Consider the following 25,915-nt stretch of genomic DNA (forward strand, 5'->3'; position numbering starts at 1 on the left):
TGGGTGTTTAACAGGGTTGCACCTTGAGCAAAGGTGTGTATCCCTAAAGTGTGGAAGGGATAGAGAAATTTGTGTGGGTAACACACTCTTAGGAAAAAACACCACTTAATCTAAAGAAGAAAAGAGCAGAATATTTGAGTAAGGCACATTCCACAGCACAAAGCCCATAACTTGCTGAGGCACTAGTTCTGTAATGACTGAGAGAAAGAGAGGTTCCTACCCAATTAGCAACATCATATTTTGTAGCATTCAGGTGTATTTCTGAGATGGTACTGATCCAGCCTTAGGGTATGTCTACACTGCAGCGCTATTTCAGGATACTTCCAGTGTCCTGAAGTAAGTTATTCCGCATCTTGAAGCGCACCTGTTATTTCAAAATAGTTTTCAAAATAATGGGTGTGTTATTCCAACATCCCTGTAAACCTCATTCCACAAGGATTAAGGGACATTTTGGAATAGTGGTTTATTTTGAAATAGTCGAACTAACTATGCAATTTGCATAGCCCAAATTGCGTAGCTTATTTTGAGGTAAGAGTGCAGAGTAACCACACCCTAACACAGCTTAGCTCATGAGGCTTAATGAATTCAGACTACAAAGAGATGCTGCTGCCAAAGGCCATATTGATCTATTTATATGTGTACAAATATATTTTAAAGTGACAGAATATGCAAAAGAACACAAACATGAATCTATATATAAGATGACAACAGTTTTGTATATGGAAGCTGAAAATATACTATTATTGGATATACGTGGGTTAATAGGAAACTTAGGGCCAAATTCATCCCAGTATAATTCACCTAAATTCAATAGGGTTATATCAAGGATGAATTTTAGCTTATACATCAATACCATGCACAATTCTAAAGCAAGCAACAAATAAAAACAATGGTACCAAATTCTACCCTTACTTGGGGTCTGATCCTGCAAATCCTCACCTGTTTGAGCAGACCTTGCTACAATGGGCAACAAATTTTGCCCTTTCTTACAAACTATTGAAAATCATGCAAGAATGTCTTTTATACATTTTATCCACCAATGGAAAGGCTTGATAATGGTGAGTGGGTTTTAGAAAGTTAGTTAACTACTTCATCTTTTGGTTCCACTAGTGGAATCAAAAACCAGCTGGTTAATATAGACTAGTTTTAGGCCAATATTAAGATTTTGTAGAATATTGGGAGGCATGGATCATCCAATATCTACTGTTTAGAAAAAATTATTTCTTTAGGTTTTCAGGAGCAGGAAAAATATTAAAAACAACCCCTCTTCACTGTAAAGCATCCAAAAATGGACAACTGGGAAATGAAACAGACTAGAAGCTGCTATGTATCAGACCAGGGTATGTGCATTATCCAAGCAGAGTGTAAGAAAACATCAGCCACTGAGCAGGGGACATTAATTGATTTTTGTTGTAATAATCTACAGCACTTGTTCAACTGTTTCCATGTTTGGGACTCTCTACTATATAGGGATCCCTCTCCCACTCAGACTAGGCCTCCTCCCCCTTCCACCTAACAGGGATCTAGCCAGGAAATCCCCTTATTTAGCATTATTGGAAGTTGAGTGTGATCATGATCTCCAAAAGCTGTGTATGAGCGCCAGACTGATAACACCTAGATTAAAAATTTTAAATAACAAAACTATTCCTCTGAATTGTATAGGATTATGTTGAAGAGGTGTCATTTTAAATACCTTGTATAAATTTCAAACAGGACTAATAGTGGGCTATATCTGATCAAAATCCCACTGACTTCAGTGGGCTTTGACTCAGTCCTTTGAAATAGCGTCCTGCCCAAAATTTGCATCCTTAAAAACATTCCAGCTAAAATGGAGGGCATTAAACTAATTGTAATCAACCCACTGTTCTATTTCATAGCTAAGATACATGTCTTGCGTTTGATTGTGAATCTATTGCTGGTTATACGCACTGAGGGAAAGACTTAAGAGCTGGTCACTGAGTGGTTTCACAATACTGCACAGCCACATGGCTGTTGTCAGAGTTCCGCAGTTGTTCACTGACCGTTCCAGACCGGCTGACCTCCCAGACTGCAAGTTTTAGTGCCTCAGAAATGGTTGCCCGGACACGGGTTTGGAACTTCTTGCTGATCAGAACATAGAGGATTGGATTGAGACAGCTGTTGATGAAAGCCAGGCCAGTAGAGAGGGGAATACCACTGAGAAGCAAATCATGGAAGTGTTCATGATGGTGAGCAGATAGTTCCAGAATGGTAAATATGTGATAGGGGGTCCAGCACACAAAAAAAGCTACAACTACTGCAAGGATGGTCCAGAAAAGCCTGCTGGAGGTTAGCATGGTTCTCTTCTTCACTTTGAGAACCAGAAAGGAATAACAAAGGACCATGGTCACTAGGGGAAAGAGGTAACCACAAAAAAGCCTCACCCAAATGAAAATATTATGCCTCATCAGAATGAGTTCTTTATCATATGGATGGAAGTTGTTATAGCAAATAGTGGAGTTGTGAACTGTAATTATGTCTCTGAAGTATAAGGCAGGGGCACCAATAATAGCAGCTGAGATCCAAATAATCACACTCAGAATGAGGGTGTTCCTTAGGGTCCGATATTTGTTGGAAAAGACTGGATGCACCAGGCGGAGATAGCGGTCAAGGCTGATGAAGGTCAGGAAGAAGACACTGGCAAACATATTCAATAAAGCAATGAAGGAGTTAGTCTTGCAGAGCCATTTCCCAAAGGGCCAATGGAAACCCATTGCCACATACGTAATGTAGAGAGGCAGGAAAAGAACAAAGATGAAGTCTGCAATGGCCAAGTTGAGGAACCAGAGTGTACTGACTGATTTATTCCATTTAAACCCCATAAACCAGATGACTATGGCATTTCCTGGCACGCCCAGGAGAAATGCCACGCTGCACAAGGAAAGGGAAATCAAGTGTGCAACACTGATGTGGGACTGGGGTGTTTCATTTTCTGGATTCTCATAGTAATAGGAGTAGTTGTCAAAATCTTCACTCATCAGTTCAGGAAACTCCATTGTGTATGGATACTGTACTCCCTGTGGAGGAAAGAAAACAGGAAACATTCACATTAAATCATACCTGTTTTTTAAAGCTGTAATTGTATTATTAATACTGCCATAATTTCATTTAAGGTCTTGGGCATGAGAAATAAATTTGATTTTCACTGCTTCCAATCTGTAAGGTATTAGCTGTCCAATGCCAGTACAATGCTTTACCGTTTGGGTTGCAGAAACTGCAGGAAAGCATTCACATCTGGACAAAGGAACTATTTACACTGAAAGTTATAAAAGCCTCAAGAAAATGTATTTGTGACAAATTAATACATCATTTTCTAATAGTCTTGTAAAAACAAAACAACACACTGCTATATTTAGAATCTAATTTATCGGGAACTGTCCCTTTAAAAAAAACCCACTAAAATGAATGCACTTTTGCTATCGCTGTAAGTTTCTCCCTGCTCCTGTTCGTGTTCAAGTTATTGGGAATCTTGACTTGCATGGGAAATGGGTGGAACTTTGTGGACTAGATCCTTAGCTGGTGCAAACCCATCTAAATCAATAGTTTTACTGATTTACACTGGCTGAATGAAGATCTGGCCAGCATCACAGTTTGGAGTCATTCATTGTGAGGTGTTTGGAAAGTAAAACCCAAAGCTGATATTACATTTTAAATTACTATTTAATATATAGGGACAGAACTGTCTGGTGGCTAGCTCAGAAGACTGGGAGTATGTTCCTGACTCTGCCACTGACTTCCTGTATGATCATGGAAGTGTGGGGCTGGAAGGGACCTTGAGATGTCATTAATTTCCAACCTCCTGTGTCGAGTCAGGACCAAGTAAGTCTAAATCATCCCTGACAGGTGTTTGTCCAGCCTATTATTAAAAACCTCCAGAGATGAGGATTCCACAACCTCTGTTAGACGCCTATTGCAGTGTGAAATTATCCCAACAGTTAGAAATATTTTCCTAATAATCTTCCTTGCTGTAGATTAAACAGATTATTTTTTATCCTAGTTTAGGTAATCATGAAGAACATTTTATCATGGTCCTCTTTATCACAGACCTTAACATATCTGAAGACTGATCAGGTCCACTCTTCTCAAACAGAAACATGCCCAGTTTATTTAACCTTTCCTCTTAGGTCAGGTTTTCTGGCCAATACAAAAATGATAAAAGGTTCAAATTGCTTACTTTTTCTGCATCTGTTTTCCCACCTGCAAAGTAGGGTGCTAAGCAAGCAAACTCAATATGGTTGGGAACGTTCTGAGAGATCCTCAGAGGAAAGGCATTATAGAAGTGCAAAATCTTCTCTCTTAGTTTGGGATTTTACAGCATCTGTCTCCCAGTCCTGTTTGAAGTAGGTTTTATTGGAGTCTGTGTCAGAAATCAGAGAAAAGCCAGGCATCTGTGCAGGCTAAAGGGTGCAATTAAAATGCTAGAGCACCAAATTTCTTTCTTTTTGTGTGTGTTTTAAATTGCTAAAAATCTGATCTCGGAAATCAAGGTTGTAATCTAGCAGTTCAAAGTTCACACATACATTTTTACAATGAGGAAGGCTGGGGTTCATAAAAGTTAAACAGTCAAGACTTGTTAGGCCAGATAAGGAGAGCAAGGGTGTTCCCGAGTAACGTTTTGCTCTATGATGAGTCCCACTGACTTCAATAGTTCTGCTCAGAGAGTGAGGCAACAATGTATATGGCTACCAGAACCCTGTCCTTATCAAAGAGTTTATTGTATGAAGATAAAACCCCCGAAGTAATATCAGTGGGCTGGGTGCTGCAGTTGGCGCACTGAATGTAAATCAGCTTCACTCCAGTGAGGTCCCTGCAGCTCCAAGCCAGTTGACATATACTGGGCGTCTGACCCAATTTTGTTTTCTTTTCAAAGAGTGGCCACTCTTGTCTGGGTTTACTGACACAGGAAATTATTTACATCCAAACTTCATCAAGAAGGGTGCTAACAAAACATTTCTCAATTTCCAGGGTGGGCTCCAGATTTGAGATCTGAATCCAGCCTTGAGTTCTTATTTGTGCCTTGTACAGCCTGGAGCATGTTTCCAGCATTTAAGATAGGTGCCAGATGGGGCATATATCCATTCCCGAAATAAAAATGTGAGAAGCTGACAGTACTTAAACCAGTTAAGAAAAAAATTCACAATAAAAGGCATTATGGACAAAACATCTTTGGCTGGCTAGCAGCTATCGCTTTAATATTCTAACAATTGTTTTCCCTGCTAAAAGGGAACAAAGCAGTTAACGCAACTCATCCTAAAGAGGGTTTATTACAGAACTACACACAAAAAGCCCTTGAGCGGCTTGCCTTGTAAATGCTCTAGGGGAGACCCCTTTAAATTGACTCGTGGCATGAAACAAGGCTGTTTCGCACCCTATTTATCTGTAGACTCTTTAGGATCTTAGCATACATGACTAGAGGTACATTCCTCACGTATGGGAAGCCCCCTCTGTGGATCACAGATGGCCTTGTGGTTAAGACTGACTGGAATTCAGAAGAGTAGAGTTAATTTTTGGTTCTGTTAGAGATTTCCTGTGTGATGTTAGCAAAGCACAATTTCTCTCCACCTCATTACCCCTGGAGTTGCACTTCCTGACCTCACAGGACATTGTATGGACAAGTCTGTTACAGTTTGGGCAGCATGCAGGTAGTCCAGTATTATGGATCTATAATTACCTTGAGAGCATGCCATTGAATCTGGCTATCCCTAGCTGACAGGCTGGCCTCTATAGTAATTATAAATCCTTTCTTGCCCCTTTTGACACTTTAGAAGATTTTCTGCCATTTCTCAATTAATGAATAAAATGAGACCAGCTCTATGGTCGCCCACTCTCTAAGCATTGAAGCATATGCAGACATCTATTGCTATTCTGCAAATCACTTAAACAAATGCTCACTTTTAAGACTATTCTTGAATCCCTGGCTACGTCTACACTGGCCCCTTTTCCAGAATAGGCATGCTAATTTCGAACTTGGGAATAGGGAAATCTGCGGGGGATTTAAATATCCCCCGCGGGAGTTAAATGAACATGGCCGCCGCTTTTTTTCTGGCTTGGGGAAAAGCCGGAAAAAAGCGTCTAGACTGGCGCGATCCTCCGGAATAAAGCCCTATTCCGGAGGATCTTGCAATAGGGCTTTATTCCGGAGGATCGCGCCAGTCTAGATGCTTTTTTCCGGCTTTTCCCCAAGTCGGAAAAAAAGTGGCGGCCATGTTCATTTAACTCCCGCGGGGGATATTTAAATCCCCCGCGGATTTCCCTATTCCAAAGTTCAAAATTAGCATGCCTATTCCGGAGAAGGGGCCAGTGTAGACATAACCCCTTTGTCTTCAAGTACTTTACTGAATAAGGATGGATTTATGCACATGCTTAACTGCTTTGCTGAAGTGAGGCATTAGGGACAAGCTATAGAAATCAATAGCGTTACACTAGAGTAAAAAATGGAGTAACATAGCGGTTAATCAGGCCCATAAGTTTCATTCAGTGACATACAAATATATTTCTGGTGAGCACTTGATTTTAGACAGAGACTAAGCATGGAAAATTTCAGGCTAAAACTTAGAAGACTATGAAAAACAAAAGGAAATATTTCATTATCTTAATTACTCTGATAGCTACTATCACTATAACTTTGATGCAGTAAAGAAAAGATATTCCCCAGCAGAAAGTAATGTACAGAAGGAAAAAGAAGGGAGAAAATGAGATATGCGCACTCATATAGAAACCTGAGAATAACCTGGTGCAGATGTGGGAGGAAAGGGGAGAACTAGGCTTCCCCAAAGAACAACAGAAAGTGCTGTAACTGGAAATGATTGATGATTCGTCAGCAGCAGATGTGTGGCAGGCAGGTTAAAATAAAACCCTCCACAAATAGCAGTTCCTTCTATTGAGAAACTTTCTGGACTTACAATCAGATCATGATTTTCTGGAAGAGTCTAAAAAGGAGGATAGGAAAAACTACAAGAGCTCATGAAAAAAGGATATTAAAAAGTTTTAAAGGGAGAAAGGTTTAATAGCATAAAGATACTTAGAAATATTATAGCCATTTTGTGAGGCCAGCTAAACTACAGATAGACAGCAAAGATGATCACAAGTCTTCCAAGACAAGCTTGCTATAGTCAAGAGTGATTTGTTGCATTAATGAAGCTCAGCTCTAAAGAGACCAAGTTCTGCTCTCAGTTACACCTACAACCCAGTTCAGCTGTACTGCAAGGCTGTGTCTACACTGGGCCACTTATTCCGGAAAAGCAGCCGCCTTTCCGGAATAACTTGCCAGCTGTCTACACTGTCCGCTTCCTTTTCCGGAAAAGCACTGACGATCTACTGTAAAATGGTCTGTGTTTTTTCGGAAAAACTATGCTGCTCCCATTTGGGCAAAAGTCCTTTTCCGGAAAAACTGTTCCGGAAAAGGGCCAGTGTAGACAGCACAGTAGTCTTTTCCGCAAAAATGACGATCGGGGCTTTTTTCCGGAAAAGCGCGTCTACATTGGCCACAGACGCTTTTCCGGAAAAGCATCCTGCCAATGTAGACGCGATTTTTCAGGAAATACTTATAACAGAAAACTGTTCCATTTTAAGCATTTCCGGAAAAGGGGGCCAGTGTAGACCATAGGTATGATGAGAGCAGTCTATATATGGCCTGCTACGTGCTATAAGGATTAGTTGATGGATATTATTTTCCCGAGAATTAGTTCTGGGAATTAGTTAAGAGTCAGCATGCAATTTTGGAGCCCTGCTCCATATTGCTTTAATTCCATTAATGTTTGCCTGATAAAAAGGAGAGCAGAAGGCTTGAGATAATTTTGCTTATAGAATCATATCTTTAAAACACTGATGCATGGCTCTTTGACTTCAAAGGGATTACATGCTTGAGTGATGCGATGCACATACACAAATGTTTTTAGGATCAGGTCTTTAATGTGTACATGGATGAAAAGTATAAAATAAGCAAAAGGATGTTATAGCAATATATTCATGTTATATATAAAGAAGAGTTATCCCATTCCATCTAGCGATAGTAATAACTCCTGTCCTTGCTAATTTTCTCAGCCCAAAATATTTTTGTTCAGTGTGTTATTCTGGTAAATATAACTTTAAAAAAATGTTCAGGTTTTAAGTAAGCATATTTATGTAATTGAATTCTGTATCTCTCTGGGGTGTAGATTCTGTACAAATACCAGTACCACCCATTTGAGTCACTTTAAAAAAATATCAGCAAGAAGAACATCATAAGCACGAGCAGTGCCCTTAAACAGCTGGAATAAGAGTAAATGTCAGCCAAGAGAAAGCTTTTAAAAACCCTGAGATGATACTTAATGTTTATTATAAGTGATGTTACCTTATCTTATATTAAACTGAATGATTTTAAAGGTGAAAAGTAAATTTGACCATATATTGCTGGTTACTTTCTGCCTTTCAATTGTCATATTCTTGAATGCCATCTGTAAGCATCTTAATTATTTTGGCCATGTCTAGACTTCAGACTTCTTTCGAAAGAACCTTTTTTTGGAAGAGATCTTCCGAAAAAAACTTCTTCCAAAAGAGAATGTCCACACACAAAAGCGCATTGAAAAAGTGATCTGCTTTTTCAAAAGAGCATCCACACTGAATGGACATTATTACTATGGACAGAGAGGCCACCAGGGCATTGTGCTTTTTCCTCTTTCCTCTTCTTTTGAAAGAACTCCCTCTCCCCGTCCATACACACATTTTTCCAAAAGAGCTCTTTTGGAAAAAGGCTTCTTCCCCATAGAAGGAGGATTACCAACACCGGAAAACCCCCTCTACTCTTTCGATTTACTTTCAGAAGAACACGATTGCAGTGTGGACATAATTCAGGTTGTCAGAAAAATGGCCGTTTTTCCGATAACTCTGTAGTGTAGACATACCCAAAGAGATCCAGGGTGCTCCTGTAACACAGCACACAGTGTCCCTAGTATGTTTATGTCCATTTGCAAAAGTTAGTGAGGGTGGATTTGGGCTCATTCGAATATGCAGGCTCACTCCCTGCTGGGTTTTGGGTTGCACACAGCCACAGGAGAGACTAAAATATTTCTCAATAAACAGGAAAATGTGGTTAGAAGTTTGACCAATTTTGTAACTGTACTCATTCCTGAGTCCTGTTGGCAAATTTCAATAAACAAAAAGCAAGTTTAAAAGTTGATTAAGGCTGATACGAGTTTGTGGTTTTTTTTAAACAGGTAACACATTCTTTCTGGAAAGAGCAGGCAAAGTATTTACTCTTTTTGCCATCCATAGGTGCATTCTAAGGTCACAAGCTTCTCTACAAACTGAATCCCTATACTGTGTTTGCTAAGTATAGCTACACGTGTCTAACTTTAAGCAAAGAAACATGAAAAGGTTTGGCTTATGTATTTAAGTTTCCCTGTCTGGAAAAGGGAGAATTATAATAAGCTACCTCAGAGGAGCATTGTGAACCAGGATTCATTAATGATTGTGCCTTGAGATCCTGAGATGGAAGGAGCTAAAAAGAGCTAACAAATGTTTCTATCAACAAAAAGATTTCACCACATACCACAGACAGTGATTTTTCTACAACCCTCCCCTGCTGATTCCAAGGCCAGATTCTCAACTGATGTGTAAATAGCTCCATTGGCCCAATGTCTGGAGTGGTATTGCTCTAGTAACTATTATAGTGGGTGTTCTCCCCCTGACCTCCCCACCCAAGCTCATAGACCTACGTAGATAACCCATTTTTACAGTGATAGAAATGTAGCCGTGTTAGTCTGGGGTAGTTGAAGCAAAATGCAGGACAATGTAGCACTTTAAAGACTAACAAGATGGTTTATTAGATGATGAGCTTTCGTGGGCCAGACCCACTTCCTCAGATCAAATAGTGGAAGAAAGTAGTCACAACCATATATACCAAAGGATACAATTTAAAAAATGAACAAATATGAAAAGGACAAATCACATTGCAGAACAGGAGGGGGATGCGGGGGGGGGGGAGGAAGGAAGGTAAGTGTCTGTGAATGGATGATATTAGAGGTAGGGAGAGTGGGATGTTTGTGAGTTAATGGTATTACAGGTGATAATTGGGGAAACTGTCTTGGTAATGGGTGAGATAGTTCAAATTCTTGTTAAGTCCTTGTTGGCAAGTGTCGAATTTTAACATGAATGACAGTTCAGAGGATTCCCTTTCAAGTGCAGATGTAAAAGGTCTTTGTAGCAGAATGCAGGTGGCTAAGTCATTTAGAGAGTGTCCTTTCTGGTTAAAGTGGCAAGAAACTGTTTTCTCTTTGTGATCTTGTCTGATATCTGTTTTGTGGGCATTAATCCTTTGGCGAAGTGTCTGAGATGTTTGTCCAATGTACATAGCAGACAGACACTTTCGGCACACGATAGCATAGATTATATTTCTGGATGCGCAGGAATATGTGTTCTTGATCTTATAACTCACTTGGTTAGGTCCAATAATGGTATCAGCAGAATGAATATGTGGACAAAGCTGGCAACGGGGTTTGTTGCAAGGGAAGGTACCAGGGTTGGTATTAGTGTGGTATGTCCTGTGGTGGTTGGTAAGAATCATCTTGAGGTTAGGTGGTTGTCTATAGGAGACTATGGGTCTGTCTCCCAGAGCCTCTTTGAGTATGGTATCCTGTTCCAATATAGGCTGTAGTTTATTGATAATGTGTTGGACAGGTTTAAGTTGGGGGTTGTAGGTGATGACAAGTGGTGTTCTATTCCATTTTTACATTTATGCATAGAATCCAAGGCTAGAAGGAACCAATGTTGTCATCTAGGGTATGTCTACACTACAAAGTTAATTCAAACTAACAGACGTTACTTCGAATTAACTTTCATAGGCGCTACACATACAAACTGCTAGTTCAAACTTAATTCGAACTAGTGGAGCGCTTAATTCGAACTAGGTAAACCTCATTCCACGAGGACTAACACCTAGTTTGAATTAAGTAGTTTGAATTAAGGGCTGTGTAGCCACTTAATTCGAACTAGTGGGAGGCTAGCCCTCCCCAGCTTGCCCTGGTGTCCACTCTGGGCACCACGAGGGAAACTCATCTGTCCTCCTCCCGGCCCCTGAGCCCTTAAAGGGGCACGGTCTGGCTATGGTGCCCGTGCCAGATGCAAGCCTGCCAGCACCCAGCCAGCAGATCCTGCACATGGCATAGCACGAGCCAGCCACCCGCTGCCACCCAGCCCTCCGCCTCTTCCCGGGACCAGCCTGGCGGCTCCCAGGAGCCTGCCCGGAGCCGCAAGAGGCGGGCGCCCGCCTGGTCTAGTGCGGAGATCGTGGACCTCATCGAGGTTTGGGGGGAAGCCTCCAATGTCCACGACCTCCGCACTAGGCAAAGGAAAGTGGCCGTCTAAGGCAGGATAGCTGCCAGCCTGGCTACCCAGGAGCAGGTTTGCATGAAAATCAAGGTGGTCCAGTGAGACTCCCGATCCTGAGCCCTGAGCTTAGAACATAAAAACATAAGAACAGCCGTACTGGGTCAGACCAAAGGTCCATCTAGCCCAGTAGCCTGTCTGCTGACTGCGGCCCACACTAGGTACCCTGAAGGGGATGGACCGAAGACAATGACCAAGCCATTTGTCTCGTGCCATCCATCTCCAGTCTTCCACAAACAGAGGCCAGGGACACCATTTCTACCCCCTGGCTAATAGCACTCCATGGACCCAACCTTCATGAATTTATCTAACTTCTCTTTAAACTCTGTTCTAGTTCTAGCCTTCACAGCCTCCTGCAGCAAGGAGTTCCACAGGTTTACTATTTGCTTTGTGGAGAAGAACTGTCTGTTATTAGTTGGAAGCCTGCTACCAATTCATTTCATTTGGTGTCCTCTGGTCCTTCTATTATGGGAACTAATGAAGAACTTTTCTTTATGCACCCTCTCCACACCACTCATGCTTTTATATACCCCTATCATATCCCCCCTCAATCTCCTCTTTTCTAAACTGAAAAGTCCCAGTCTCTTTAGCCTCCCTTCGTATGGGACCTGTTCCAAACCCCTGATCATTTTAGTTGTCCTCCCTTCTTCCACCCTCTCTCTTCCCCTCTCCCACCTCCTTTTCCCAGTCTCCCCGAGGTTTGTTCAATAAAGAGAGTTTCTATTTTTGAACACACGTGTCCTTTATTTTGTACATCAGGAAGGGGGGCTAGGGAGGGGTAAGTGGAAGGAGGTGAGGGAGGAATGGGGTAAGATCTCCCGACGGGGAGGACTGGGATGGCTCTGCGGGCCCCTCGGGGTGGAAGCTCTCCTGCAGCCCCCCGATTGACCCCCCCCCCCGGATGGCAGCCTGTGGCAAGTGCAGCCGGGCTGATGGCCGAGTGCTGTGATGTGCCGAGTGTGGGCACTTCGGGCACTCCAAGCCAGGACTGCTTTGCTGTCCCTCATCGAGTTAGACAAGCGAGCGGGGAACCCCTGAGAACTGTCTGTCTGGGGTGGGCGTCGGGTCCCTTTAAGCACAGCCCTCGGCTAGCCTGAGACAGCAGCTCCACGCTCTAAGTCCTAATCTGATGCCCTGCCGGCACTGCCTCCGGCCATCCTTAACCTCGGTTCAGGGTCCATTCAATGTGGACATGCTAGTTCGAATTAGCATTTTGCTAATTTGAACTAGTTTTTAGGTCTAGATGCACTAGTTTGAATTATCTTAGTTCGAATTAACTAATTCAAATTAAGTTAGTTCGAATTAGTGCTGTAGTGTAGACATACCCCTAGTCTGACCTCCTGTATAGCATAGGCCACAGAACTCCCCAAAATCTTAGAGCACATCTTTGAGAAAAACACTCAGTCTCAATTTGAAAATGGTCAGTGATGAAGAATACCCCGTGAATCATGATAAAATTACTCCACTGGTTAATTACACTCACCAGTCAAAATTTACACCTTGTTCTCAATCCAAATTTGACTATCTTGAACTTCCAGTCATTGGATTGTGTTATACCTTTTTCATGATTAAATATTTGTTCACTATGTAGGCACTTCTACACTGAAGTCAAGTCACCTCTTAACCTTCTCTTTGTTAAGCCAAATAGAGTATAAGGCATGTTTTCTTGTCCTTCAATCATTCTGGTGACTCTTCCCTGAACCCTCTCCAATTTAATCAACATCCATTGTGAAATGCTGATGCCTTAACAGGACACAATATTACAGCAGCAGTTACACCAATGCTAGACACAAAGGTAAAAGAACTCCTATTCAGGAATTCTCTGCTTGTCCATTCAGGATCACACCGGCCCTTTTGGCTACAGCACCAGGAGCTCATGTTCATCAAGTCATCCTTTCTTTATACTTACATTTTTCCTTTTGTCACATGAATGATGGTTTTGTAATTATAAAATGGGACTGGGAATTTGGCATGGGAAATTGGTATGGATTTCCTATTGAATATAGGACAGGGGCTTGAGGTCCCTGTGCCTAGGTATTGAAATCAGAGCAAGGTTTTTAATTTAAAATAGGAGTTGACAATTTCAGTTCATTTTGCACTGTGTGAAGTCTTGTTAAAGGATCGAAAGTTTGCTTAAGACAAACAGGCTATGTCGACACTGGCATGATTTTGCGCAAACACTTTTAACGCAAGAGTTTTTGCGTTAAAAGTATTTGCGCAAGAGAGCATCTATACGGGCATATGCCTTTGCGCAAGAGATGTGCTTTTGCGCAAAAGCATCCGTGCCAATGTATACGCTCTCTTGCACAAGAAAGCTCCGATGGCCATTTTAGCCATCGGACTTTCTTGCGCAAGAAATTCATGTTGCCTATCTACGCTGGCCTCTTGCGCAAGAGGGCTTTTTCCTGAGCGGGAGCATCATAGTTCTTGTGCAAGAAGCACTGATTTCATACATTAGAATGTCAGTGTTCTTGCGCAAGAACACCCTGCCAGTGTAGACAGGTGGCAAGTTTTTGCACAAAAGCAACTGCTTTTGGCAAGATTTTGTGCAATGTAGGCACAGCCACAATGTCTGGGCCCTAGTAAATTACCCAGGTAACATATTCCAGCAATTTGAGCTGCACCCTACTCCAAGATTTAATTCTTACAAATTAAAATCAATAGACAGGATCAAATGAAGGCTTGCTTTCAGCATGTAAAAATTAACATGACTATTTGGGTGGCAAATCTATTTTTTCAGTACAGTAAGCCAAGGTCACTGCAGTTGCTTGGGGAAGATGTGGCCCATTAAATTGATTGTCAGATCAGTAGATCCTGTCACAAGAAAGTTGAAAGTAGCAGAGCGGGCTGATTCTCTGCTGTTACTTTTATAAAAGAATTGTATTACAGAATCTTGGACAGGGCTTACATTCTCAGAATATTTCCTGGAACCCAGGGTTTAAAAATATTTACCAGAGCTCCACTTCAGCTCCAACTCAAAGTACTGGTCCTAGGGTTTTCAAATTCCACATGTGCAATTTATGTCTAGAGGAAAATTTGCAAAAATTCTTGCACTCAGGAGGCCTAGGCTACAGAGGTGAATAAGATTTTATAAAGCAACTAACATTTTCAATAAATTGTTGAATGCTTGTAGGCCTAGATTTTGGCCCAGAAATCTGTTTCACTCAAGAGATGTCAATGCAAGCTATTTCAGACTGAGAATTTTAAGTGTTTGTTTATGGAATTATTCTCTTCTCCAAAAAAGGAACATATCAAATTTCCCTAAAAGTTCACCTACAAAGTTCACCAATGAGCAGATGTGCTGTGCATACTTTGTTAGGGAGATTTAGCTCCTCCAAGCTACTTACAATTATTGGAATTCTGACAAAAAATCCACAAAGGCATCTTTGAGGATTATAAACACCACCAGGATTACTGCTGAGATTACAAACCCTGGTACATTATGGTCTTCCACAACCAAGAGCAAAACAAAGATAAATGGATCTCATTTTGCATCTGGTTTCAGGTACTTAATGGAGATAAATATATTTCTTAGAAGAAGCTTCCCTGGTTTTAAAAAACGGGGTTGGGACAGTGAATCAGCTACTTGATGTCTGTGTTATGAGTCAGGTAGTCACTACAGACACTAGAGATAGCTAGAAATCTCAGTTTGGCAGAAGTGTTGCTATACAGAGAGTGGTGAATATAGCATCTTAGATACAAAAGAAAATATGAGAGATGGAATAGACATGTTTTTCCTCCTCATACTTATCCTGATAAAAGTATTTTGAATCTGCATTTTCATCTGGTGATATGGGGCCTTGTTCTAATTTCACTTGCTCCAATGTAAAGCAATAACTCTGCAGAAGTCAATGTAGTGACAAGTGTAACACAGGTATGTACAGAACTGAATCAGACCCACTATATTTGTCATGTGATTAGTAATCAAAATTACTATCCTAGTCAATGCTAGATGACTGGTAATGATGTGATTGCATGATAGCCTATAATTGGACAATGAGAATTGGCTATGCTACTATGCAATACATAAAATGCCTAAAATGAGTCCCTTACAGATATGGGTATAGTTAAAAATAAACCTTTCAAGCTAGCACAGGCTGAATGCCTGTAGCAGTCGCTTCATTTCATCTCTCAGTGAATATGCTCATGCGCAGCATGTTCTTTCTACATCACCTGAACAGTGTTATGTCAAAATACACTTTCTTTGAACAAGAACAGGCATGCATTCATTAGTCAGGAGCTCCTACCTACAGATCTTTCATATTCAGAACACAAACAGGACACCCCTCTTCAGAAGCTGTCCCACCCCCCAGAGAGAAGAGGTTATGCTATACTATAGCACATCCTACCTTCCTCACTCATACTATCCTTTTTGAGAAAACAGAACCCACCTGGAAAGCAGCTGCAGATTCTGGATGGTTTTCAGAGCCAGAAAGCCTTCCTTAGAGCCAAACAGCATATGAATGCACATCTGCACTATCTCAAGAGCAAATCCCAAACTCCAGCTGCAAGGAGTACCACCAACCCAGCTAATCCATTCACCAGCTGACAAAGCCCAGCTGGTGTGAGAGCCGACTTATTTCAAACAGGCTGGGTGTGCCTTCCATTCACTTTAGAACCTTCCTGGCTCACTGCCACAATACCTACACGCCCTTCTGCTAGTGCAGTGGTCACCAACCAGTAGATCGGGATCTACTGGTAGATCTTGGAACCTCTGACAGGTTTGGCCAAAAGGCTATCAAGTGCCAGCACTTCAGCTGCTTCTCCCTCTATTGCTGCTCAGCTCCTGCCCTTTGCCTTGGGGCTGCCTCCCCCCACCCCTGGGGAAACCTCCTGCTTGCTGTGCAGAGGAGGGGAAGAGGGGCATTGATGTCAAGGTGTCCCCTCTCCCTCCCTGTATTCCATCTCCACGGAGCAGAGTGAGGGGCACAACAGGACATGGGAGGGAGTTTGCTGGCTGCCTTTGGATGTGGTGCAGGGCCACACACATCCTTGGTCACTTCACTGGAGCAGCCTGCAGGACAAAATTTTACCTATTACTAATTAGTTACCAATTCTGATTCTTATTAATGGATTACCTGATGTCATGAGGATTCAGGATTTCTTTTCTAGAATTACCTTTTCAATAAGTCTTTGGATCAGGCTCATACTGTAGGTGGAAAGATGGTTTGCTTCAGGGGGCTTTGGGTCAGGTGAGCCCCATATGCTTATTTCCAATGAGGCTGGGATTAGTAGGTGATGCAGCAATTTGTGCAATTCTCAAACAGTTCTAACTCATTAAAGTCAAAGCACACACGGAGACAGTGACCGTGATTCTCATTCACATGAAGGTAACATTGCACCACTCTGGAAGCATAAGGGGTACTTGCAGTAGGTGTAAAAGCATTTTAGTAGAACTACTAAAATGTAACTCATCCCCTTTCAGACTCCTATATACTGCTAGAATCAAGCAAAGCTAACCTCATTGTAAATTAGAATCAAGCCCTTTCCTCAGAGAAGCCTCTTTGACAGCAGGTCTCATGTTTGTTTGCAGGAATCATATACAGAACTGCTGGAAAACTCATTGCCTCAAAAGAATTAAAATAAACAGAAACATCTACATACCAGTTTACTTCTGGTGGAGGAAAATAATTCTGTAAATCTGGATGTAACCTCCGGAGCTGAAGGAAGACAGAAATGTAGAGCTGCGAGTGACTAATGTTCCCAGCTGCTTTCTTTGGCTACTACCTCTTCTAATGACACTACAGCATGGAAAAACAGGGTGTTTAGTAAGGGAAGCTGGAAAACATTTCCAGACTTCTGGCCTTGTTTAGAGTTATTGGCTTTTTGCTGTCTTATTAACCCAGCATCACACCAAAAATAAATGCTAGTCATATGAATTAATCCTTTTAGGTCTGCATGCAAGGAAGCCAAGGGAGTTGCTGTTGAATGGAAATAGTTGCATGTGTAGCACTATTAAGGGGAACTGTAGTAACACATGCTGCTTTTTGTTATGCAGCGGATGGATTGCATAGTATACCTTTTTTATATGTTTTGGTTCATAAAAAGTAATAATAAATGAACAGAAAAGCATTTAAGAACTCAAATGAAATGTTTTACAACACTACAATGAGGTTGAATCTGACATTCTAGTTATTTACTATAAATAAGCTTTTCTTCCTGTGTGTCTGAAATGCATGAAGCCAACAGACACCATGGGTCAAATCCTCAGCTGGTAGACAGCACTGTCTATTCCACAGAGACTCAGGCAAGCTGCTTTATTTTCTTGGTTCAGTCACTAGCCTGCTAGGTGATTTGGGAAAATACTTTACCTCCTCATGCCCTAGTGTCCCCACATAATAGGCAAAATTGTACTGAGCTCCTTTGTAAAGCTCAGTATGAAAAGTCAGCATGCACCACATTAGCTGAGGATCTGGCCCCTTATTGCTACACAAAACCACCCAAACACATCTCATGAACAGACATTTCTCCTTGTGTTAATATTAACATCTTAACCTGCTATAACTTTCATTGATTTCAGCTGAAATCTCAAAAGCCCAATTAATATAGGATTGGGCCCTAAAGCTTTACTTGTTTTATTTTGTATCTGTGCCCAGACCTAGTGAGAAAGGCATGCTGAATTTGTACTATTCAGGCATTTCATTATGGGTTCAAGCCACTCCTTAATTGCTGCTAGCATTTTGCCAGTGTGACTGTTGGATAATATTATAACAGTTTGAAACAAAGTTAATGAAAAGCCCTGTTCCTCTTTTGCTTTCTTGACCTCTCGTTATTACTGGGAAGTGCTTTAACTTTGCCATGTCATTGGTGTTTCTTTGGTGCAGCAGGGTCAGTTAATGAGGCTTTGGGTTTTTATTGTACATAATAATAAGGGTGCCATTATGCCAGCAGGATTATTTTGAACAATTAAATGCATTCATGAGCAACACAACTCATATACATTTTTCAGAAGGAAGAGAAATACTCTGGGTTGTACATGGTGAGGATAAAACAAAGGGGATTATTTTCATGCAAATTATGAATCCTGGGATAATCCATAGTGAATAAAATGATTATATTGAAAGGCAATGAGCTACAATAGCACCATCAATGCTTTGGTTTAAATTAACCCTTATTTTATTTATTACACATTTCAAAATGAAATGCAGCACAAAAGACATATGGGAGCTAAGATACAAGAAGAAATAAGCCTTCTAAAGAAGATACTTAACTGGTATTAGCCAAAGTACAAATAGTTGAGAAGACAGGTAAAATGATAACTCACCAGGATTACTAACAATTCTCAGGTAAGAAGTCCTGTGGCACCGTCGGCCTGGTCTACATTAGGACCTTAGTCCAAAATTAGCCCCCCAAGGTCAATTTTCTAAGTAACTTGTCCATGCTACCAAGACTTTTACTTTGGAATAAGGGGCCATGGAATTCAAACTCTGTAGTCCAGCTTTTCATGAGGAATCACACTATTCCTGTACTTTTAAATCCAAAATAACATTAGTGTGGATGCTCCTGAGTTGCTAATTCAAAATAATTGGCCTCTGGGAGGCCTCCCACAGCTCCTCAGAGTGCTTCCTGGGGCTCTGAGTCTGAGGTAGTGTGTGCACATTAACGGAACTTGCCTCCGACCACATTGGATTCTTCTCTGTAGTGAGGACTCAAAACTTCGAATTTGTAAAATCAGGTGCCCAGAAGTTGAACTTAGACATGGCCCCAGAAACTAACAAATATATTATATCATGAGCTTTCCTGGGTAAAGCCCACATTCAACTGATGATGTGGGTTTTACCATGATATTATATATTTATTAGTCTCTAAGGTACCACAAGAGTGCTTGTTTTTTTAGTGGTTTAACTGTTCTTTTTATATCCTACTTAGCAACTATCTGAATTATACCATCTTTGGCACTGTCCAATTTAATTCTGGCACATTTAATTTAAAACATCTGCTGAATAAAATGTTAAGTGTCACTCCCATCCACCCACTTCAGTATTAGAATTATGGATATTTTAAATATGTTGGAGAAACTGCAATGAACTTTGATGTTATAAGTTTACTTTTTAGATATAACTCTCTCACACTTATAAATAAAGTACTATCTATATATATGCACTCTGTTATGGTTTGGTGGGATTTTTCAAAGGATTTAGACTTATGTTTGTACAGTATTTAACATAATCAGGTCCATGACTAGGGCTTTGTTATAATAATAGGGGGTCTATCAGGCCTACCCCAATTGTGAACTTGCCTGTGGAGAAGCAAATAAAAGTTTATATAACTTCCCAGTCACCTATAACAATAAATGTCGAGGGGGGGAATACAAAAGGGAGACAGACTGACAGACTGTTGGAATTGGTTGAACAGAGACTTTGAGTTATAGAAGTAGGCGGCGTGACTGATGAGAGGGAACCCAGGGGCCACTGGTCATGTAACCCACCCCCCAGGGAAGGGTTGGGACAACCCCACTTCACCCCTCCGTGCCCTTGCACTGCCTTCTCCTCGTCTCTTCCCTGCCCTTGATGTGGCCCTGCCTTAACTCTTCCCCAATTGAGTCAGGCCAGGGGAATAACAGAACTGAGGGGGGAGGGTTAGTGCTGGAAGCAGGGGTCCGACCTCTCCCACTGCACTCACCAGCAGTGGTGGGAAAAGCAGAGCAACATGGTCTCAGCTCGCTTTGCTCCCCTACTTGTGTTGCTCTGGTGAGTACAGGGGCAGCCCTGCCCCTCCCCAGAGTGGCACACCCAGGGGAGCAGAGTGAGCTGGGCCCATGTCGCTCTGCTTTCCCCACTGCTGCCAATGAGTATGGGGGAGGGGATGGATCCTTGCTGTGGGCGCCAACCTCCCCCCCCCCAATAGTGCCCTTTTGTCTACTGGCTGGCCCCTTGCTCTTCCCACTCACAGTGTTGGAACATGTGACCCCCGGTGACCTCCATGCATCACTTCTTATGCCTTTTGGTTTGAAATTATGTCTTTAAACAAGAGGGGTGGGAGACCAGAAATCAATGGACCAAAATAGGTGTGTCAGAAATTATGCCTAAATGGTGACTGCAGTAATGAAAGGAGAAGCACCCAAAAAGAGGAACCCAGATGATGTTGCCCTCTACACTGGATCCAGTTAAATCCTAAACACTACCTGGGATGGTATGAAACATTGTCACAGACACACTCCCACTCTCATACGTGTCCTTTTCCTCCCACAACTTAGTCTGATTTTTTTTCATTTTTCTTTCAGTCTAATAAGTGTTTGGCTCATCATCCAGAGTGTGTATTTTGCAATACTGTTGTAGTCATATGACCAGAAAGACCACTAAAAGCAGTGCCCTAAGCAGCTCATCACTGGTATGAGTTTGCCAGATCTGGGAGTGCCTGAGTAGACCATGTGCTGAGCCTGTTTCTCTCTAGCAGAAAGGTTGCAAGTAAGGGTACATCTACACTGCAACACTTTTTTGAAATAACTAGCCTATTCCAAAATAATTTAGTCCATGTCTACACAGCAGGCAGTTATTTTGAAATAGTGTCAAAATACTGTCAAGCTGGAGGACTTCTTACTCCAACTCCTGTAACCCTCATTGTAGGAAGAATAAGGGAAGTCAGAGGAAGAGTGCTCTATTTCGAAATAAGTGCTGTGTAGATGTTCCCTATTTCGAAATAAGCTATTTTGAAATAAGATACCAATTGATGTAGCTCAATTTGCATAGCTTATTTTGAGTTAAGCCCTGCAGTATAGACGAATCCTAAGAGTCAGCAGCAGAAATGGAATCTGTGTTTTCTCTTTCCTCTTTTTTTCTCTCCCCCCATGAGCATACTTGTTTTGTTCCATCTTCAAGAGAATGGGATTGAATTTTAACAGCAACTCCACCCAGCCCACCTCAACAAACCTATTTCCCTCAAAAATGGAGAGTTATTTAATTTCCATCTTTAATACCATCTCAAAGGTTGTCAGGCAGGAGAAGGAAATAAGGGATATTGTTAAAATGAAAGCCTTAATACTTTTCATTTCAAGTGCTTTAGTTGTTCCCTTCTTTTTCTGTATCTTTAATAACAAGGTTATTAAAGGTTATAAGGATTGTTAATGATTGTTTACCAAGGAACTAAAAAGCAGAAGCCTCTATATACAAAACCATGTTTAACTGTTTAGTGTTGTACAGGACTAGGGTCACATTAATACCGTTGACACTCTGGGGCTATTTATTCCCTTAAAGTTAGCACAACAGCTCCTAGGCACTATTGTAAATACAGATGATAAACATCTTTCATTAAAATTAATGGAAAACATGTGGCTAACTCACTGGATCATTTTTATAAAATATTACACGTACATGTGATTTTTTGAGATTTTTCAGAAATATTATTATAAAAGAACAACTAACTACTATATATTTGAGAGAGTTTGTCGGTAGCTCTGTCTCTGTGTTTGTTCAAGAACTCCTAAAAGGTAAGAGTTAGGGCACCTAATTCAGTATACAGCTTCTTATCATAATTTAAAGCAAGGTAAGGGTTTGGTTGTGGCAGGAAAATGGGATTTTCCTGGAATGGAATTGTTTCTCAGAAAACAATACAGAAAAGAGACAAAATCACCAGGTGGGTGAAAAGGGCTGCTTTGGGGTGTGCCCTCCTGTCTGGGAGCGCCCCAGCTTTTAGCATCCCCCAACTCGAATTTGTACAGGAATATTGCTGGCTGTCTCCCTTCATTAGAGAGCAAAGGGAAGTGCACAGTTTGCTGCATTTGGGGTAGTCCTTTCTCCTCAGGGCAGCCTGCATATTGAACCCTCATCCCTAGCCCCACTCCAGATCAGTGATTTAAATGAAGCATGTCATTTTTTTTATGTTAAAAAAAATTACTTGAATTAAGGACCTAAGCAATGCGGGGTAAATCTTCTAGTCTAAAATATAATAGATGGCATAGTACATGACCAGTTCATTATTCAGTTAAATCTCTGTCACCACAGGAAATGAATTCACGGCCTGCTCTATTCAACGAAGTCTTTAATCTTAAGGTGGAACGTGGATGAGAGGGAAAGAATTTGGTGTACAGGGCAATTAGAGATGTTACATGGAAAAGTTACTTGTGAGAAATGGCTAGCTTCCCATGAATTTTTCATTGATGTTTATGATTTTGACAGCTTTCAAATCAGATATTTTCATTCTATATTATAGCAAAATAGGAATCAGCTGTCACAGTCATTCTGTGACTGACAGTCCAATCTCTGTTCTTGAACTTATGCATGTGAATCACCATAAACCACTTTTCCAGTATTTTGTCAAATATCAGAGACTAACTATTGTTATTTAATGAATAACAATATAACCAAGCTGACAAGATCATGCTCTACTAGTAAGAATGCTTCATGCAGCAGGATTTCTGCCTCCATCCGTGCAGTGGGGTACTGTATGGAGAAGATCCATGGAAATCTCAGGAACCAGAAAATGGGAATGGCAACTATAGTTGTTTCATCAAGTTTTCTACCAGTCTGTACTCCCCCTCCATGGATATGTCAATATGTAGTAGTATTGTACTCTCTTTCAGCTGGTGTAAAGTGGCATGGATCTTCTGAAATCACTGGTGCTGTATTAGCATACACCAGCACAGAATCTAGTCCATCACTGGGATCTCAGCAAGCCCACAGACAAGAGGGGCATAAGTAAATTAGGGTTCTGTGAATTTGGAGTTAATTAATTAACTCTTATGGACATATTAGATTTAGAACAGTGAGACTGACAGCAGAATTGCTCTTCGGCTACATCTAGACTGGCATGTAAGGGAAGGGGGAGGCACCAGGAGGGTGCAGGGGTAAGGGAAGGTGCAGGTGCCAGGGGATTCTGGGGGTGAAGCAGAACGGCAGACACCTACAGGGGAGAGACCAGCACCAGAGGAGAGAGGCAGGGCAGGTGTGTAGAGGGAGGTGTTATAGAAGAGGGGACGAGGAAGGGTAGCTCATGTGATCAGAGTGGGGCTACTGGAGGAGTGGGCACAGGGGAGAGAGAAGGGCTGGTGGAGGGGGGCAGGTCTCAGGAAGGCTGAGGGCAGTGATAAGGGCAGGAGTCAGGACAGTAGAGGAGGGTGGGTGGTTGGGGGCAGCAGGCACCTGGGGAGCTGATGGAGCAAGGGGAGGAGACATGGCAGCAGAGGGAAAAGGTAGAGGTTTATAAGATATTTATTAATAACTTGGGTGCCACAGTGGGACATCCAAACAAGCCACATGAACTCAGTACTGGTGCACAACACAAAATTCATTTTGCTCATGGGAGGAAACTCTTAGGCTACGTCTACACTGGCATGACTTTGCGCAAGAACTCTTTTGCGGAAGAGTTCTTGAGCAAAAACTCTTCCAGAAGAGTGTCTACACTAGCATGTGCCTTTGCGCAAGAGATGTGCTTTTGCGCAAGAGCATCCATGCCAGTGTAGATGCTCTCTTGTGCAAGAAAGCTCTGATGGCCATTTTACCCATCGGGCTTACTTGTGCAAGAAATTCATGTTGCCTGTCTACACTGGCCTTTTGTGCAAGAGGGCTTATTCCTGAGCGGGAGCATCAGAGTTCTTGCGCAAGAAGCACTGATTTCATACAGTAGAACGTCAGTATTCTTGCGCAAGAACTTGCGGCCAGTGTAGACAGGCAGCAAGTGTTGGCGCAAATGCGGACGCTTTTGCGCAAGATCGCGCCAATGTAAACAGCCTGAGATGGAACACTTCTCCCAGCCTCTCCGCCCCCGAGTTGTCACACACATTGGGTTAATGCAATTGCAGGATAGATGCATGAGGGGGGTTTGGTGGGGGCCAAACGAATCCCTATTGGTAGGAGGATGGTGGGAAAAGTCCTGGGGGGGGGAGTGTCACATGACACCTTTTACTTTTGGTCATGTGTCCATCTTGCCCTGAGTGTTGCCTCCAGCGCACACCTAAGGGGGGTAAGGGGTGTGGCTAATGGGGGAGGGGGAGGGTCAAAGAGTACATTTAAAAACATTCTTCAGGCGCACACCCCAATGAAATATGCCTGTGACAGTGATGTGTAAAAGGGAAGTCAAATCCCCCGGAGCCATTGACTCCCCTATGAGGGGCACGTACAATATACATACATTGCTAATGCTTAGATATATTTGCTATTTGTATAGGAGTAAGACATGACAAAGGTCAAGGCCTGTCACAAGTAATAACTTATAATAAGGAGACGAGGGGAAGTGAAACCAGTCTTCTGTTAAGTAGAGATATGGATAGATTCCACATCCTTTAAACTTGTGACCGGCTCAAGCAGGAAAGGAAAAAGGGAAGTATGGCTTGCCCATTGTTCAGCAAAAGTGAATGAATGTAACACAGCTGTAACCGCAAAGTCAGCAAGTAGGCGCTGTATTTAACCTCATTTGGAAAATTAACCTGACCTATAGGAATGCTAAATGTCAAAAATGAAGTAACCTATCATGTTAAGGCACCTAAACCAGGAAGGATGTGAACCCTATAAAAACCCCTGCCTATGAGATGTTGGGGGTCGGCTCTGCTTTGAACATTGAGTTCCTTAGCCGTACCTTGGTTGCAACCAATAAACTTGAGTTGGACCCAGCCTGAAAGTGTGACTCTCTTCTTGGGGTAAATCAGACTAGCCTCCAAGGGGACCAAACCAGCAATTTATGCAACAACAGGAAGCAGTGGAGCATGCAGCAGCAGGGCTGGGTCCTAGAGAGCTGAATGCGCTGCCTGCGGCACGGTCTGAGGGAGGGGATGGGCTGCTGGGGTCTGGGAAGGGGAGGCCTGGGGGCACCAGTTTCATACCCCTCAGGGCGGCCGGAAGTGCTCTCTCCCATGGGAAGGGGGTCGTACAGCGGGGGAGCAGGAATGTAACGCTCCGGCGAGAGGCCCTGCTCCTCGAGTAGTAAAGCAGCTCGCGCCCAATAGGAACCTAGTGGCGTTGTCATGGTGACGGGCGTTGGGGGCCAAGGACTTCGGGAAGCCCGTCTCCAGAGGCCACCTCTGACCCGGAACAGGAAGTGGTGGCGGCGCGTAACCTCTGACCCCCCCGTGACACGGAAGGGAAAGGGGACAGCGACTAAGGTGAGACTGGGCTGCTGGGGAGGGAGCGGCCGGGTGGCCCGCGAGCGGCAGCGCCACGCCAGAGCGGAGAGGGCGTGGGCGGCAGCCGCCGCCGGGTCCACAGAAGCCGAGCGCACGCAAGGGGCGGGGCCTCATGGCCGTTACAGAGCAACTTGCGCCCCGCCCCCCCCCCCCCCCCGGCTCTGCCCGATTACCTGGGCTGCGGCTCCCTTGCGCCCGCCGCCCGCGGCGTGAGCAGAGGCCCCGCCCCTCTCCGGGTTGGCCCTGATGCTGCGGGGTGGGCCCGGCCGGCGCCGTCTGAGGCGGAGCTCTGACCCCCAGCGCGGCCCGTCGTGCCAACGGTAGAATGGGGGCGCGCGCCTCTCCCCCCGCCCTCCCGGCACGCGGTGTCCTCGTGGCCAGAACGTTCCCCTCTGCCCTCGCGCGGGACGGGCTCTGTGTGACGGAGGAGCAGCCTGTTCGCCACGTGCTAGCACGTTGCAAGGAGGCCCTCACATACAG

General features: G+C 42.9%; 2 protein-coding genes across 8 annotated transcripts in view; one reads left to right on the top strand and one right to left on the bottom strand.

Moving 5' to 3' along the window:
- Nucleotides 1–558: 558 nt before the first annotated feature.
- CMKLR2 (chemerin chemokine-like receptor 2) lies at nt 559–25,747 on the bottom strand. Of its 6 annotated transcripts, none has more exons than XM_075934349.1 (3): nt 25,609–25,747; nt 16,987–17,123; nt 559–3,035 (listed from the first exon to the last, which is right to left on the bottom strand). In XM_075934349.1, the coding sequence occupies exon 3, from the start codon at nt 3,012–3,014 to the stop codon at nt 1,953–1,955; it is 1,062 nt and encodes a 353-aa protein (XP_075790464.1). In that variant the 5' UTR covers nt 3,015–3,035; nt 16,987–17,123; nt 25,609–25,747; the 3' UTR covers nt 559–1,952. The 6 variants fall into 6 exon arrangements, with proteins under 6 accessions (XP_075790464.1, XP_006129086.1, XP_075790465.1 ...); XM_006129024.4 differs by lacking the exon at nt 25,609–25,747 and adding an exon at nt 25,136–25,261; XM_075934350.1 differs by lacking the exon at nt 25,609–25,747 and adding an exon at nt 17,694–17,796.
- ZDBF2 (zinc finger DBF-type containing 2) overlaps nt 25,257–25,915 on the top strand; it is a 34,276-nt gene continuing 33,617 nt past the window's right edge. The window contains exon 1 of one of the 2 annotated variants that reach the window (XM_075934335.1): nt 25,257–25,414. In XM_075934335.1, the coding sequence (XP_075790450.1) occupies nt 25,277–25,414 (138 nt within the window). In that variant the 5' untranslated portion in view covers nt 25,257–25,276. The other variant, XM_075934336.1, reaches the window with a different exon arrangement.

This window comes from Pelodiscus sinensis, chromosome 7 (assembly GCF_049634645.1).
Source record: "Pelodiscus sinensis isolate JC-2024 chromosome 7, ASM4963464v1, whole genome shotgun sequence".
Taxonomy (NCBI): Eukaryota; Metazoa; Chordata; order Testudines; family Trionychidae; genus Pelodiscus; species Pelodiscus sinensis.

Bases quoted from the DNA above. Each gene is read 5' to 3' on its own strand.
- CMKLR2 (XM_075934348.1), bottom strand. From the start codon at position 16,530: ATGAGCCTGATCCAAAGACTTATTGAAAAG. The intron at 3,036-16,500 runs GTAATTCTAGAA...TTTCCTCCACAG, and splicing joins TCCAAAGACTTATTGAAAAG to GGAGTACAGTATCCATACAC.